Source organism: Cricetulus griseus (assembly GCF_003668045.3).
Source record: "Cricetulus griseus strain 17A/GY chromosome 1 unlocalized genomic scaffold, alternate assembly CriGri-PICRH-1.0 chr1_0, whole genome shotgun sequence".
In the NCBI taxonomy this organism is placed as follows: Eukaryota; Metazoa; Chordata; class Mammalia; order Rodentia; family Cricetidae; genus Cricetulus; species Cricetulus griseus.
In genome coordinates, this window is record NW_023276806.1 from 99,767,350 (window position 1) to 99,784,105 (window position 16,756).

The 16,756-nt window shown below is 45.4% G+C and overlaps 1 protein-coding gene across 2 annotated transcripts in view; it reads left to right on the forward strand.

Moving 5' to 3' along the window:
- Maml3 (mastermind like transcriptional coactivator 3) overlaps positions 1 to 16,756 on the forward strand; it is a 434,634-nt gene that overhangs the window by 411,830 nt on the left and 6,048 nt on the right. For both annotated transcript variants that reach the window (XM_027394943.2, XM_027394944.2), the window contains exons 3-4: positions 11,018 to 11,266; positions 16,527 to 16,611. In XM_027394943.2, the coding sequence (XP_027250744.1) occupies positions 11,018 to 11,266; positions 16,527 to 16,611 (334 nt within the window). The remainder of the gene's footprint in view (positions 1 to 11,017; positions 11,267 to 16,526; positions 16,612 to 16,756) is intronic.

The window sequence follows — 16,756 nt, forward strand, 5'->3', positions numbered from 1 at the left end:
CAGTGTTTATATGTCTGCCCTCCCACTACGGATGTGGTGTGACCAGCTGCCTCGGGCTCCTGCTGCAATGACTTCCCCACCATGATGGACTGTCCCCTCAGACTATGGGCAAAATGACCCCTTCTGTGGTGGTTTGAATGAGAATGCCCCTATAGGCGAATATATTTGAATGCTTAGTCATCAAGGAATGGAACCGTTTGGGAAGGATTAGAAAGTGTGGCCTTGTCAGGTGTCTCACTAGGAGTGGGCTTTGAGGTTTCAAAAGCCCATGCCAGGCCCAACCTCTCTGCCTGCTGCCTGTGAATCAGAAGGTAAAACTCTCAGCTACTGCTCCGGCACCATGTCTGTCTGCTTCCCACCATGAAGATCATGGAGTAACCCTCTAAAACTGTAAGCAAGTCCCCAATTAAATGTTTCTCTTGTAAATTGCCTTGGTCATGGTGTTTCCTCGTGGAAAATGAACAGTAACTAAGACACCTTTCTTCCTCCCTCCCTCCCTCCCTTCCTTCCTTCTATTTGGGTATTTTGTCACAGCCATAGAAAGAAACTGATCCAGCCTGGAGCTCTTAGAGACCCACCACCTCCCAAGCACTGGGATCTCAAGCATGCACCGCCATGCCTGGCTCACTCTGTGGCCCTAGCCATCTCTTTGTTTTGAGCCTATAATGAAGAAAAGCTACAGAGAGCAGAATAGTTCCACTACAGATGAGCTGTGTTTGGAAGACAATCAGTTTCCTGAGCCTTTTCTGGCATTTGAGGCCTTTCTGAAGAAGTATTGAGAGCAGGCTGGCTATGGATCTGGTAGCCAGACCGAGCTCCACAGACGTTCTAGGCCTTGAAAGCTTTCTGTTGCATTATGCAGAGCAGAAAGTAGACTTGGGAGGCAGCCATGTGCTGGACGTGACCTGGGTCCTTCATGAACTAACTATGTTCAGGACCACATCAGTTTAGACTCACTCTTAATGAGCTTGTCAAACTAGTAACACTTATGTGGGCATGGTGACACGTATCTGTGATCCCAGCACTTGGGAGATGAAGGCAGGAGGACCAAGGTTATCCTAGGCTACACAGCAGACTTGAGGCCAATCTAGACTACAGGAGACCTTGTCCCAAAACAAAAACAAACAACAAAATAGTAACATTTATTTAAAAATCAAGTACATTCATGCTCAGCAGGTCAAGGTTCTTACTGCCAAGCTTAACCACCTGAGTTAAGTCTCCATGATCGTATGGCAAGAAGGAGAGAACTCACTCCTGAGAGTTATTTTCTGGGCTCTATTTTCATGCCTTGGCTCACAGATACCCTGACACATACACATAATAAACAAACAAATAAATAAATTATATGAATAAATTAAGTGACTTAAAAATTAAAAGTATCATACATTCATGATATAAAAAAATTAAAGGATAAAAATTGAAGCTGGCAACAGTGAAGCATATCTTTAATCCCAGCACTTAGGAGGCAGGCAAGAGGATCTCTGTGAGCTCAGAGCTAGCCTGATGTACATATCGAGACTCAGACCAGCCTGGGCTACAGAGGAAGACCTGTCTCAAAAAGAAAAAAAAGTTGCTCATAATCCCTGACAATATTAGCTGTGGCTAGTGTTCCAGATATTTTTTTTGTTTATTTCTTCTCTGTCAGCTGCATATTGCAAGCTTCCTCTACATGATTAGACAGTCCAAGAGGCATGATTTTTATTGACTGCCTCACATTCATGGTATGGATGTGCCATAATTTATTTAATCAAGCTGCTATTGTTGTACACTAATGAACTTTTAACCAATTTAGAGTTGCTTTGGTGGTGGAATTAAATGAGACAAAAGGATCAAAAGGACTCTATAATTTACATCAAAGGCAGAGGAAAGGCCTAACTCTCAGAGTTATGTTTCTACTGCAGTCAGGGTTTGTAACTTTGGTCAAAGCACTGACAAGAAAAACTGGTATTTGTTGTTTTTCTAATGTCCAAGAATGTCATTGAAAACCTGCCCTTTCCCTTGGTTGCATACCCTCACATCTTCACAGAGTGCTGCCAACTTTAACCCTTTCTTACTGTTCACCAGAGGCCCCAGCAGATGCCCAAATAAGCAGTCTGTTTATAAGGACATCTTTCTCCCATACCCTTGTTGGTTTGGGCTAGAATTCGTCATGTGCAGTTAGCTGGATTCAGAAAGTTTAGCTTGTGGCAACTGTGCCTCTAAGTGTGCTGGATGCTGGAGGAAAAAAAAAAAAAAAAAAAAAAAAAAAAAAAACAGGCCTTTATCCTCCAAGAACAAAATACCCTGCTGGAATGAGTCAATAAAGTATCATCCTGCCAATAAATTGTAACTTGTAAGCATTTGGAAAGTTGGAACTTTCTGTTTTCCCATTTTGCTGGGTTTGACTTGGTAGGATGTACTACCGTACATATGTCATGATCAGGAGCATAAAGATATGTTTTTAAATGGTAAGGAAAGGAGGGGGAAAGTTGAATGCAATTGTAAGATTAACATCAGTTACCTTGGAATATTATAAACAAGCATTACCTCTTTTTTTCTACTTTTCTACGTTACTTTTAAAACTTCTGTGTTTGGAAGCAGGCCTGTTTTAAAGATTTTTGTTTTAGATCACATACATATGTGTATCTGTGCATGTGAGTACAAGTGCCTGTGGTGGCCAGAAGGGGGCACTAGATCATGTGGCTGAAGTTACTGGTGTTTGTGAGCTGCCTGGTATGGCTATGGGAACTGGATTTCGGTCCTTTGCAAAAACAGCACTCACTCTTAGCTGCTGACCTATCTCTCCAGCTCAACATGCATGTTTTCAATACAGTCGTCCCTTGGAATCTTCGGGGAATTGGGTGTAGGACACACACACACTCCAACACAGCAAAATGTATGGATGCTTAAGTCTTTTATCTAAAGTATGAGATACACATGTGGGGTGGTGGTGGTGCATGTCTTTAATCCCAGTGCTCAGGGGGCAGGGGCAGGTGGATCTCTGTGAATTTGAGGCCAGCCTGGTCTACAAAGTGAGTTCCAGGACAGGCTCCAAAGCTATACAGAGAAACCCTGTCTCAAGATAGCAAAAATAGATGATTAGATAGATAGATAGATAGATAGATAGATAGATAGATAGATAGATAGATGATAGGTAGATAAAATATGAGATTTATACATATACCTTACTAAACCTCCCATATACTTTGAATCATCTTTAGGTCACTTGTAATACCTTAAAAGTGTAAATGTTATATAAATAGTTGTTAATGGATTATTGTTTAGGGAATAGTAGTAAGAGAAAAGTCTGTGTACATATGCATGTAGTTTGTTTCAGGTAGTTCCAATATGTAGATGAAAATTTTGTGACTACAACTTTTTTCTCTTTGGTGTGTGAGTAGACAACGTCTGCTCATTGAAATCTAGAAAGAAAACCAATTTGAAAGTCCTGGTCCTCTTCGGTAGAACAGAGCTGGAAGCACAACACTCACCCCATCCTGGAGGACGAAAACACCTCAGGAAGCTCAGTGGATAAAATGCTTGCCAAGCAAGCCTGACAACCTGAGCTCCATCCCCACTTCCCAGGTTCTAAAAAGGTTATAATCTCAGGTATGGAGAGATGGAGACAGGAAGACCTTGCTGGTCAGCCAGTCTAGCCCAACCCATGTGTCCAGAATAATACAGAGAACAATAGAGTAGTGAGCCTGCATCAACCTTTGTCTCCCCATCTCTCTTTCTGTCTCTCTGTGTGTGTATCTCTCTGTGCATCTCTCTGTATGTCTCTCTCTATCTCTCTCTGAGAGAGATCATGCTCCAACAATAAGAGTAATAACCAGAAGAAGGTTGTTCTGTCATCAACATGTTTGATCATGGACCCAAAGAGGACCTGAATTACTAGGAAAACAGCTTCTTGGTAGTAGAACCAGGCCTTAGTTACTACTGCTTGAGTGAAATACTTCCTAAATTGATAATCAGAGTCTTAAAACTCAACTGTTTGGAGGGATACAACCACCACCCATCACACAAACAACAGGGGTCTTACTGTGTAGTCCAGGATAGCCTTCAACCTGTAATCCTCCTGCCTCTGCCTCTTAAGTTCTACTGCTACAAGCACATACCAGCACACCCAGATCAAAACAAACCTTTCAAAGTAACCTTCTTGAGTAATCTTATGAAACAGGGGTATTTGGGGGTGGCTGTTGGGGCTCTCATGGGAGTTTGTAATAAGTTGCTTTCCAAACCCACAGTGGAAAAAATGTTCTTGAAAAAGAGAATTTGTACAAGATTGCCACCATCCTGAGGCCATGCTTCTGCCCTGACACTTGATGGACTTCAGAGGGAACTCGGATTTTAATTTATTTTGTTTCATCTTCCCACTTACGGTTGAATGGCCTAATCTTCTGCCCTTTTATTTTTTTAAATGTCGAAGTTGATAACACAGAGACATCCCAATTTGTAATCTCAGGCAACAATAAAAAAATGTCTTTTTTGTTCACATTTAGTTTCATTCTTTGACCTTTGATTCTAATAGTTCCTCCCTTTTTAGTCTGTGTCCATCCTTTTCCCTTGCCTTCCCCTTGCTCTTTACTCCAGAGTCCTCCTGGGTGGTCTGCTCAATTACGACCAGATGTATGTTTTGGTGGTAGAAAAGTTCAAATCCCAAAGATGCTGCCACCAGCTGCAGGATAATCAGACAAGTTCCTTAACCTCTCGGGGACGTGTGCTTTCTAATCAACGGAATGCATTTGATTACATAGATAAATGCACCTAGCAGAGTGGTATACCTATATTGGGTGCCTCATACAAGTTCTTTATCATCTTCTATTGTGGCCCTGTCCTCTCTTTATTTGAAGAACCCTTTCAAACCAAAGGGGACATTTGTCAAACAGTAGTAGCTTTCTAGCCTAGGGGAATTCAGGGCATTCTTGGTGCTGTCCCTCAGCAAGGGACCACCCATTCCTTAGTCTTGAGTACCCTTTGGCTTGCAGAGCACAGCTGAACTGGAATACCATCCTTCTAGGAAGAGTTATGATCCCTGGTTCCCTTGAGAATTCTTAGGTCTCCATGACAAACATCGCTGACCTGACCAACCCTGTGCAGGGAGGGGGAGTTTTAAGTCTAAATGCAGAAGATTTTGCACTAAAACCAGAGCAAACCCACACTCAGGCTTGATTTTGAAAATGCAAGTTTGCAATCAAATCAGGACCAGGCGGCAATCAGCCAGGATTACTCGCTCCAGTAATTCCCGAACTACTACAGGGTAGCACCTGGAGAACTTGGTCTGATTCAGTGGCCTGCTGGAGCCAGAGAATCTGCATTTCTGCCATAGTCCTGGGGAATGCTAATGTTGGTGAGCCTGGGCCACACTTTGAGAAGCTGTGCTCTTGCCCATTGCAGTACACAAATTGCTCCTGCAGAACGTGGAGGTTTTCACATCTGCTTAGCTTTTTTCATCTCCAAAGTTTTCATTGTCAATGACCACTTTTAAACGTGATTTTCATTTCAAGGGACTCTGGATAGAGACAAGATAGCCTGCCTGTGCCTCTGGAAGTCACAACCTGGGTCCTTTGGGTGATGAATTCATCCTGCCTGCTGCTAGCTGACGTGGAAGTGCTAAAACCTTGCTGGGCAGGTGTGACCTAGCTCTCACCTTCTGTAGACCCTAGCCTTCTGAAACTTAAAACTTGCCTTTGCAGACAGCCTCTAAGTACTGGATATTAAATCTTTTGATATATAGAATTTAGTCAAAAATTTATTTGGCCCCAAGATTGGTTGATTTTTTTTTCTTTTATTACTTGCCCTAGTTCGGTTTGTGTGGGAGGAGGGGGGAGAGATTTGTTTTCTAGGCATCCTTTCTGTTTGCTTATTGTTTTATTCCAACTCTTTATACCCACAACAGCCCTACCTCTGTTTATGTGTCCTTTTATCCGGTGTTCTCCAGGCTACAGGTAATCTCGGAGTTGTGACACTGGGCAGTGTGCCCGCCCCAGAGCTCAAGGCTGAGTTTCTCCAGGGAGCCCCAGGGCACCCGCCCTGCCCTAGAGCTCCTGGTCTTTGTTAGGATTACCAAGCAGTGAGCCTCTCTCGGCCAAGCCTGGAGCTCCCGGCCCCACTCCTGCTTAGCCCGAGCCCCCTGAGGACTTGTAAGCAGATAGGCTGGAGTTGAAGAGGCTAAATTACGCCCCAGGGGACTTTTTAACGAAAACCCTAAATTTCATTTGGGCGACTGGTAGGCCACGCGGTGCATAAAGTGAGCTGAGGTTCCTTCCTCCCTCCCTGCACAGGCTTTGTGCTGCTCTGGCTAGAGGAACCCTGTCCCCTACAACAGCAGCGAGGTGCCCCTGGGTCTAGCCGCCACTGTCCCCAGCATCACCTCCAGTTCCCAGTCCTTCGGTTTCCTTCCACGTCCTCTTCCTATCCCCCTCCCCAAGTCACTCTTCCCTCTGGCTGGAAAAAAGTCGGTAATAAGAAACCAGTTCGGTGTCAGTCGGGGAGTGGGGAAGGGAGAGACCTCGCCGCCGCCGCCCGCCGCCGCCGCCCCCCGCGCGCCACCACCACCAAGATGCACGGCCATGGAGAGAGAACTCATTTTGTGCAAAGAGGGCCCTGAGCCACCAGGGAATTCCTGGATTGTCTCAGGCTGTCGTGTGTGATGTCCATCACGCCGTGCGAACACCATCTGCTCCGTATTATGCTCGCAGTTGCCAGGCTACCTGCTGTACGCAGTAACACTTGACTGCCTGGCTCCACGTCCGCAGCGCCGGCCCTGATGGGGCGGGGGACCGAGCCCTGATTAAGCCATCTGCGATGGGCGGGGGGCGCGGGCTCATCGCGAGGCCTGGAGTGCGGTCCTGGGCTCACACCACCATCTGCTGGGCTACCGGCAGAACAGCAGCTGTTCAAGAGGGTCCTCTTGGGGCCACGTAGAAAAGGCTGAAGCCCAGGGCCTCCTGGATCCAAATACCCAGGATGTCTTATACTGTCCCTCCCAGGAATCCATCATCCTCCTTATCCGCTGCATCTCTGGCCCCTAGCATCCAAACGCCTCATGTTCGTGAAAAAAAAAAAAAATCCCTTCAGAGAAAGCAAGTTTCCCCACAAGTAGGTTTATAAATAAACAGCTGGCTGTTCTCGGAAGATATTTTTATCGCCTCTGATTTTTGAAGTCGGAAACTGCCTCTTTGGGGGAGGATACAGTGTTTTTTACACCCTCCTACCTCACTCTAGCCCTTAGAAAATTGTTAAGCTCTTGTCCCTGGAGCGGAAGGTGCATGTGTATTTGGTTTTGATCTCTTTTTTGCCTCTCCTTGTTTTACTGGAGAGGCAAAAAAGTGAGAGTGTTTGGAGAGCCACGAAGATCTGCATAGCAAATTGGAAGCTATGGGAAGAGACTGTATTAAGATTCTGGGTGGAAAGCAAGGGAGGTCGCTGGGCTGGCTGAGAGTGGAGAACAAACCAGTAATTAAAACTAAAAATACTGCATCATTTGGCTCTGAGGCATTACATGTCGCATGACGAAAGCTCACTCTGGTTTTCTCTAATTGCACAACCCAGTGTGTCCCCTCCTTAGAAACAAGAGCTGGGGCTTAGAGTCCTAGAATTTGACAGGCTCTTTCTCATTAAGCCCTCTTAGATTCTAGGTTAAAAGAAGCTGTGTGACATAAACAGCCGCCTGTACCAGCTTCATTTGGAAAACCAGTCACGGTGCACTTTCACGCTTTGAGACACACACCTGTGTGCTTGCTGGGAAGCCCCTAAAGATGTTGTGTTTGGAAGGGAACATTCTAGCCACTGGGTCTTGTCATCTTCACTAAGAACTTTGGGGACAGGACCATTTGGGGAATGAAAGTAACGCCAGAGGTAATCCCTTGACTGTGTCTGCAGGGACAAAATGTGGCTGGTTGTATGAGCATCATCACCTTATTTGCCATACTTATTTTCCCAGGGGAGAGAAGGCTGGAAAAGCAGGTCCTCCACCTCCTGGGTACATTCCTCAACTATACAGGGGGTCACGTGGGCAATAAAATCTCAAAAGTGCAGCAAGAGAAACAAGGCCAGCAAGAACAGCCCTTTCACAAACAAGCTAAGGAAATTTCCTTGGGTCTCATTTTCCCTTCAAATCTCTCCTCATCAAAACCAGGAAATATCAAATAGACTTGAAATACATGAAAAAAAAAACAAATCTATTATCTGTCCTTTTGAGTGTTGGCCAGCTCCATTCAAGAGTTACCTCATTTGTGAGAGTGTTAAGTTGGTCAGCCATTTGTCTCTCAAGGTGGCAAGAAACAACTTGACCCTGGAGGAAGATGAACACAGAGACAGGTAGCCCACAGAACTGGAAGATAAGGGAACTCTGTCCTGTACCTAGATCTCTGAAGCCATGCAGACCATCTTTTAGCATAAGGCTTTTTATTAACATTAAAAATATTTCATAGCTCTCTACCTGACTGCAGAGCACATGGATAAATAAAAGCATTTGTCATGAACTATAGAGATGGCTCAGCAGCCAAGACTTAAACTGCTCTTCTCAGGCCAGAGTTTTGTTCCTAGCACCCACACCAGGAGGCTCACAACTGCCTGTAACTCCAGCTCCAGAGGATCCAATGCCCTCTTCGAACCTCTGTGGGTGCTGGTACATAGGAATATGTATATACCCAGCATTTACACACACACACACACACACACACACACACACAAATACAAAACAGTATGCTTACAAGCAACATATTTAATATTTAGTATACAAGCTATTCTGATATGTATGCCGGGCACTGTGGACTCATAGTTGAGGGAAGGCCAGAGTGGAAAGAATACTGAGGTAGACTCAAAGTCAGAACCCTGGTTATCTTTTCAGACCATCCAGTTACTTGTGTAGCCCAAACTACACAAACTAATCATATCTCCCTCTGCTACTGTTTCTGGGGCAATAAAAGTGATACACTTTGTTTTGCTTATGCCATTTTGTTTGGATGCAGGGAGGTGGGGAGTCTGGCGACGCAGTGTAGATGGAACTTGGCCAGGACGGACCACCTGCCTGCAACAGCACCAGCAAAGAGGAAGCAGGAGGCCCTGCAAAGCCAGAATTGTGGGGATTCGACCCCAAAATGACCCTGGAGAAGCAAACATAAGCTTATTTCTGCATTTTAAGAGAAAATTGCCATTGTGATCAACCACATTTATATTAAAGCAGCAGCAACTTTTAAAAGGGACAATATATTAAAGTCCAATTTGAATTATACCTTAAAATAAGAGTAGATCCTCACATTGACTCTTTGTATTAGGCTCCATGAGAATGTCTCGTGCTACTGCTGTTACTGCCCTCATATGCCGTTTAAGTGGAGTGTCTCTGTGCTCAGATTGGTTGCTTGACACCAGTGAACTGGAAGGACTGATTCCACAGAGCATTCAGACAGTGTTCACCATTGCCAGTGTGTTGATAGAAATGATAGAAATTGAGTTTTGTGTCTACACACATTCTGTGTGTTAAAGTGGAAGCTTCACCCCAGCCCCTGGCATCCATTTACCCAAAGAGTCTGGGATGTTATGGTGGAAATTCCACCCAAGCCCCCTCCCCCATCTCCCTTCAAACCCTGCAGTATTTCAGCCCACCAAATGATGACCCCCTCCCCCAGAGATGCTCAAGACCACTCCCACAGGGTATTTAAACTGGCCTGTCTCCTCTCTGGGGGACTGGGGGACTGGAAGGCCATCTGGGAGCATTGTATCCATTAAACGTGGGCTTTTTCTAATTTGGTTTGATTTGGTCTGATTTGGGTTGCTGCATCAGTGGAGAGGCTTATCGGTATGTAGAAACTTTTCACTGTGCCTGTTAGCTTTTTCCCCCTGGTAGCCTCCACTGTCCAGCTGCATAGCCTTCCCTTCTGAGGGCGTTCTTCAGATATCCCCTGGCCTCTGTGGGATTAGCTATTTACCCCATTATCTCTCTTCCCTATGGGTCAGTCCCTAAAAGTTGTTGTCAGTTCTCTGGCAAATAATTACAGAATCAAGAGTCCCAATCCAGTCCCCGGTGCTAGAATTATCCCAGACACATGAGACACAATTCTATTTTTAAAGAGATTAGGAGATTACATTGCTTTTAAAAATATATTCCTTCTCATATATATAAAACATGCTTTGATCACATTGCTTCACCATTATCTTCTCATGTCCTTCCCCCTCCAACTGAACCCCTTTCTCTTCCCAAGAAAACCCTCTCTTAAGATTTTACAACTTTGACCAGGCATGGTGGCACACACCTTTAATTCTAGCACTCAGAGGGCAGAGGCAGGTGGATCTCTTAAGTTTGAGGTCAGCCTGGTCTACAAAGTGAGTTCTAGGACAGGGTTACAGAGAAACCTTTTCTCAAAAACAAACAAACAAAAGAGGATTATATAGCTTTGATCAAAACAAAACATTTCAGTTCCTACTACCAAAACTCTAGCAGAATTTAAAGTGCACTAGTGTGCGCATACACACACACACACACACACACAAAAAAAAAAAAAAAAAAAAAAAAAAAAAGCTGGTGTCTTGGTTGGCTAAACTAACGTCCAACATCAGGTTTGTTGGTGATCATACTCTAGCAGCATATGTGTTCTGTGTATGTCTCTCCTGTTTACTAAGATGTCTGTTTTGGCAAAGTAGACAGTAAGGAATTGGATATCAGGAAAGGTAAGGACCCTTGAGACTTATGGCGAGCCCAGCCTGAGGGGATATTTCCTTTCTTTGGAGAAATAGAGTATTGAAATCCCAGTGCACAGCCACTATGCCATCCCATCAGAAACAGATGAGTTGGCTTCCCATTTCCCAGACCCATTCTCTGTTACTGTTACTGTTCCCCCCCTCTGTGGCCTCTCCAGTTCTACTATGGTGAGGCCAACACAATGGTTTTTATGGAAAATTACAAGATGGTTTTCTGGAGGTGGAATGGTGGAATCCCAAACTAGGACTTCTACGCCATTCCCCTCAGAAGTTTCCTATGAAATGGCAGGAGGTGTCCAAGCAGAATTTCTAAATTGCTTTCTTCTGGTCCCTGTAGGAGCAGCATGCAGTCGGTCTTCCCAGGACCACCGGCCCCATGCAGAACTCTGTGCCCCCAGGGTCAAGCAGCATGGTCTCAGGAGCCAGTCCTGGGGGTCTTGGCTTCCTCGGTGGGCAGCCACAGGCAGCCATCATGAAGCAGATGCTAATGGATCAACGAGCCCAGCTAATGGAGCATCAGAAGCAACAGTTCCTTCGGGAGCAGAGGCAGCAGCAGCAGCAACAGCAGCAGATCCTGGCTGAGCAGGTAGGTAACACCCCCCTCCAAGGTGTGAGCCATCAATTCAGCTGGCACTTATTTGGCATCTGCTGTTTGTGAGGAACAGGTTTTTCAGCTGTCCCTGTCAAGATGCTCATAGACCAACTCTTCATAGTAACATAGAAGAACCTGTAGAATTTATGCCCTTTCAATTAGCTAGGCTTTTATCCCTCAGTGAATTAGTTGGTTCTTTAAAGACAAGCTTCCAGTCATCAATTTGAAGGCCTGTTTCCTGAAGACAGTTCTTCCATTCATGCCTGACTCCTCTTCTCCTGGTTGCTGGTACAGGGGTCTTTATTACCAGCATGTGGTGGGGGCTAGCTCACATTTACCATAGGCCCTGATATTGCTAGCATTAAGCAAAATAGTAGTGATACAAACAATTTGTGAGCTAGCAAGATGAAGTTCAGTTGGTAAAGGGTTTGCCATGCAAGCATAAGGACCTCAGTTCACCTGCAGAAGCTGTGTAACCATCATTCCAGCAGTGGGGAGGTGGATTCGTGGGGTTTGCAAGCCAGGTCCTGTCTCATTAAACAAGGTAGATGGACCCTGAGTAATAAAGTTCAGGGTTGATCTCTCCCCATCTCCCTCCCCCTCCCTCTCCTCCCTGTCTTTCCCCCTCCCCACGACACACACAACACACACACACACACACACACACACACACACACACACACCGGGGGGGGGGGGAAAAAATAATTCCGAAAGAGTGGAGAATTGTACTGAATTAGTTATAAATAGTAGACTGGCAATGTTACAGTGGGCACAGAACTATCAGGGAACTTGGAAAGGGTGGAGGAGAGGGTGCAGCTGGAGAAAGCCCCGACACCTTTACCTAGAGCTCAGGCAATCTGGGTTAAAGGAAGGCCTAGTACAAATGTGTCTTTACCTTAGGCCTCCTTGCCCACCCCAGCCATATAACTCCTCCAGCTCTGGAAGAGAGCCTTCCCTGCAGACAGCCCCTGTAATCTTTGATTTGTTTTGTTTTTAGAGATGCTGGTGCCTGATTTAGTGTTATCCCAAGGAACTGCCTAAGACTGTCCAGGAGAGATCCCTGATGGCCCCTGTGGGGACCTGCAGACAGGCTCTGTATCACAGGTGTCAGACTGTCCTCGGAGGCCCAGCAATGCTTTGACTCTTGCTCATTCTTGTTCCTAATAGAATTAGAATTTTGGAATTCTCTCTTCAGGGCACTGAGTAGGATACAGGCACATCAAGGTCCCTACCCACCAAGAACAGCAGTTACAAAAAACACCAGTCACCCTCCAAAGAGAAGAAGGTGTACTGTTGAGCATAGCTTGCTTATGTTCCTGTTTTTTTGCTTTTGTTCCTGAGCAGCTATGTAATTATCTCCCTTTTTACCAAGGTCAGTCGGCCACCTGGCAGCTATTGTACAAACAACCCTCTATCCCTCTCACCCTGCATAAGGTGTGTGACAAGGAGCTGTGCTAATATCTCTCCGGCAGTGATAAATGGAGCTGCTAAGGGACTCTGGGCTTTGTAAATCTCTCCTCCACCAAACCCAGGACATTTTCAGGTGTGCCTGGTGCCCTGAGAAATGATTTCTGATACATGTGCTGCAAACAAGGCACAGAAGCAGTCGGGGTAAGCAGACAGAACTCGTCTGGTGCCCACCCAGGGGTGTGCTTGCAAGCCACACCACAGCCCACTCAGCCAAGCCCTGGGGAAGGGATGAAAAGGGAAGTGGAAGATTGCAGGAAGAGTTATGTCAAACCCATGCCTGTGGACAAGGAGACGGAACAAACCCCTCAGAACTATGGCGAGATGGGACTACCTAGAAAACATGGAGGAAACAGGAAACTGAGGGACTAAGTTGAAATTACTTGGCTCAGGGTGGGGGCTTGTCCATCCTTTTGAAGTTATTGTGATTTTGAACAGAGGAATAAATCATGTAAGGCTGAAGAGATGGGTAAAATGTTTGCACAAAGGCCTGCATTCAATCCCAGGTGCAGTCATGCCTGTCTATAATCACAACATTCCTACAGTGAGATGGGAGAATGTGGGGACACTCAGGATAAACAGAGGCAAGCAGGAGACCTGTCTCAAACAAGATAGAAGGTGGGGACGAATATCAAAGGTTGTCCTGTACCCTCCACATAAGTGCGTTGGCACACACCACACACATACATAAGAACGTGTGTGTGTGTGTGTGTGTGTGTGTGTGTGTGTAAGTGAGAAGATACGAACTGCACAATTAAAAAAGAAAAAAACTGTCTTCGTGTAGCAGGTTAGGTTTGCCTGATTTTCCTGTCTTAAAGATTACTTGAGATAATGGTATGCAAACTCCTTAGGAAACCATATACACAAATGAATATGGGAATGGCTCACAGAACACGTGAGAGCATCAGGGATTGTTGTAGAAAAGCTACAGCCCCGCGTGCTGTCCATGTCAATGTAACATTCTGCTTGCCAGTACCTGCCCTGTGTGTTGTTTATGAGTGCAGTAGACTTGGGCTCCTCTGTGGGATGGTCTCGGCTTTCTGCCTTGAGATTTCTTTGCTATTGTTGTTGGCAATGCTGGGGATGGAACCCAGGACCTCACACCTGTTAGGCAAGTGCTCTGTACTGCGCTGAACCCCAGCCCTGAGAGTAAATATTGATTGTCACATCAGCACCACGCTGATTCTGATTTTCTCAGTCTTGCAGCATTGAACAAGCCCCAGCACTTTCAATTCTGGAATACAACATATTGGAAACATTTGTTTTTCCTGAAAGCCCATGTGAAGGACAACAGAAAGATTTGAGGTCCTGCCTGTCTTCAGGAACTCAGTTGACCTGGCCATCAGAGCCAAGAAGGTTAAAAGCAGGTGGAGACTGAGGCTAATGCCTTCCTCTCACAAGCGTGTAGCATGTCCCTCTCATCCATTCACACAGGTTGAACAGAACTTCCCATTTGAGTTTCAGATAAACAGTAATGATTATAAAGACCCTTCATTTACGGGTGGGAAGACTGGAGCTGGGGAGGAGCTCCTGTGGTTCGGAGACCACACCCTTAGAAAAGGGAAGTAGTGAATCCTGACTCCAAACCACACCCTAACCTGCTACACACTTAGTGCTCCCTATAAATGAGGGAACTTGTATATTGTATAGGAAGTTTGACAAGGAGAAACTGTGTGTGTGTGTGTGTGTGTGTGTGTGTGTGTGTGTGTGTGTGTGTGTGTGTAGGCGAGGAACCCACAGGTGGCATTCTTCTGGCACTGTCCACCTCCTTTACTAAGACAGAATCTCTCCAGACCTGGAACTTCCAGAGCAGGCTAGACTGTTTGGCCAGAGAACCATCTGCTTCTGTCTTCCCAGCCCTGGGATTACACCTTTTTCTTTAAACCTGGGCTTTAGGACTCAAACTCAGGGCCTCAGCTTCTGAGGCAGTTAATTACTTTGCTGACTCAGCTCTCTCCCCAGGCCAAGATAAACTTTTGAAAGCTCAGCTTGCTCTCAATAATGTCCTCGCATTATTGCCTGAAAGGTTTGCATGGTTTCTGGCCTGTGCTCATAATGCGCTATGCATTGATTAATCTCTTTTTGTGTATAGTCCCACGGTAGACACACAGGCTGGGGTCAACAGGGCAGAGGCTGTTTCTGGTTTTTTTCCTTTGGATGCCAGAATGCTGGCTGGCCTTTTAGAGGAAAAGAAAGAAAAACAGAAAATTGCAGGCCTGCCCAGGAGCAAACATGAGAGAGAAAATAGAAGTACACATGTGGTAAGAAGTGGCCGGTGGGTGTTTTTTTTTATAGCAGGCACTCTGAAGAGTGGGGATCTGGTTGCATGTTCTTTGGCCCTCATGGATGAGAAGTTCTTAATAAATATTAATCGGCTGCTGGAAAGAGGTTATGGGCATCCAAGGTCACGTGGATGCTTGATGGCCAACTGAGAACTCAAAGCTCCTTCCCCTTGCCCTGTGTCTCTTTCCTTTACATGATAATGATCCCAACAGCCTGCCCAGCATGCCGGTAATGATGCTTGTGGAACAAAATCCCCACGACCAAAGAAGAAAGACTAGAGGTGGGCCTCCGACTCCTGGAATAGCTGGAATCCCACATGTCTGTTTCAGGGCAGCAAATTCAGAGGGTTTGGGGTTTTTTTGTTTTGTTTCTCTCTCTCTCTCTCTCTCTCTCTCTCTCTCTCTGTCTCTCTGTCTCTCTGTCTCTCTCTCTCTCCCTCCCTCCCTCCTTCCCTCCCTCCGTGTGTGTGTGTGTGTGTGTGTGTGTGTGTGTGTGTGTGTTGTGTTGTTTTGTTTTGTTTTTTGAGACAGGGTTTCTCTATGTAGTCTTGGCCATCATAGAATTCACTTTGTAGACCAGGCTGGCCTCAAACTCACAGAGATCCTCCTGCCTCTGTCTCCCAAGGGCTGGGATTGAAGGCATGTGCCACCACTGCCCATCCAAATTTGGAGTATTTTACTTGTAGACATGTATTGTACAGGTCGTGTGACATAATGGCATTAAGATTAGCATATATATATATATGTATATATATACATATATATATGATTAGTCTATATGTGTGTATATATATGATATATATGTATATATCCCGAGGAGCCTATCTTCCTGTACCCACAGCATCTACTTAGGTCATTAAAAGTCATTGCTTGTCCCTTTGAGCCAGGTCCCCATAGTGCTAAGGAAAGCAGTCAGGCTGATACTGGAAAATCAAAGTTAAAATTGTTTCACTTGGTGCATGAGCCAGCAAGTCAAACATTAGAAATGAAGAAAGTGTCTGTAGAAGATATGTCACAACAGTAATAACTGCAACAGCCGCAGACTAGAAACACCCTAAGTGACTGTCTCTCCTAGAATGAGTAAATTGTGGTATGTCTGTATGATAGAATACTAGTCGGTAGTGAAGACGAAGCACACAACTCAGCATGAAGGAATCCATCTTATAAGAGATGGAAACCGTCAGGCTCCCTTTCGGTGATTCGTAGTCCATGTGGTTCAAAGTTAAGCTAATGATGCTCTAGGTCAAGAGAGGGGAATGACTAAGGCTTCTGACAGCATCTGTTTCTGGATTTGAGGGTGGGAGTAGTTTTCAAGGTGTTCCCACTTAGTAAAAATCCACTCACTCATTTACTTTACGCAGCCCTTGCCTATATGCATGTTGTTTTTCCATGCAAAATCTAGATTTGGGGGGAAATGATACACTGCCTTCATCAAAACTGGCAGATACTCAACTGTGTGCTGTCCCCATCTCACCTCTGGCTTCTCTTGTCTTGTGTCATTCTAGCAGTTACAGCAGTCTCATCTGCCCCGCCAGCACCTCCAGCAACAGCGGACTCCATACCCAGTGCAGCAGGTCAATCAGTTCCAAGGTGAGGCCATCGTGTACCTGCTGGTCCTGACTTCCCGAGAGTCTGGGGCCAGTGTGTTGCTTTCCATGCTCTGTTTATATCTGGTTAGTAACCAGCAAACCTAATAATTGGCAAACTAAAAAGAGTAACCACAAAGAATTCCTGG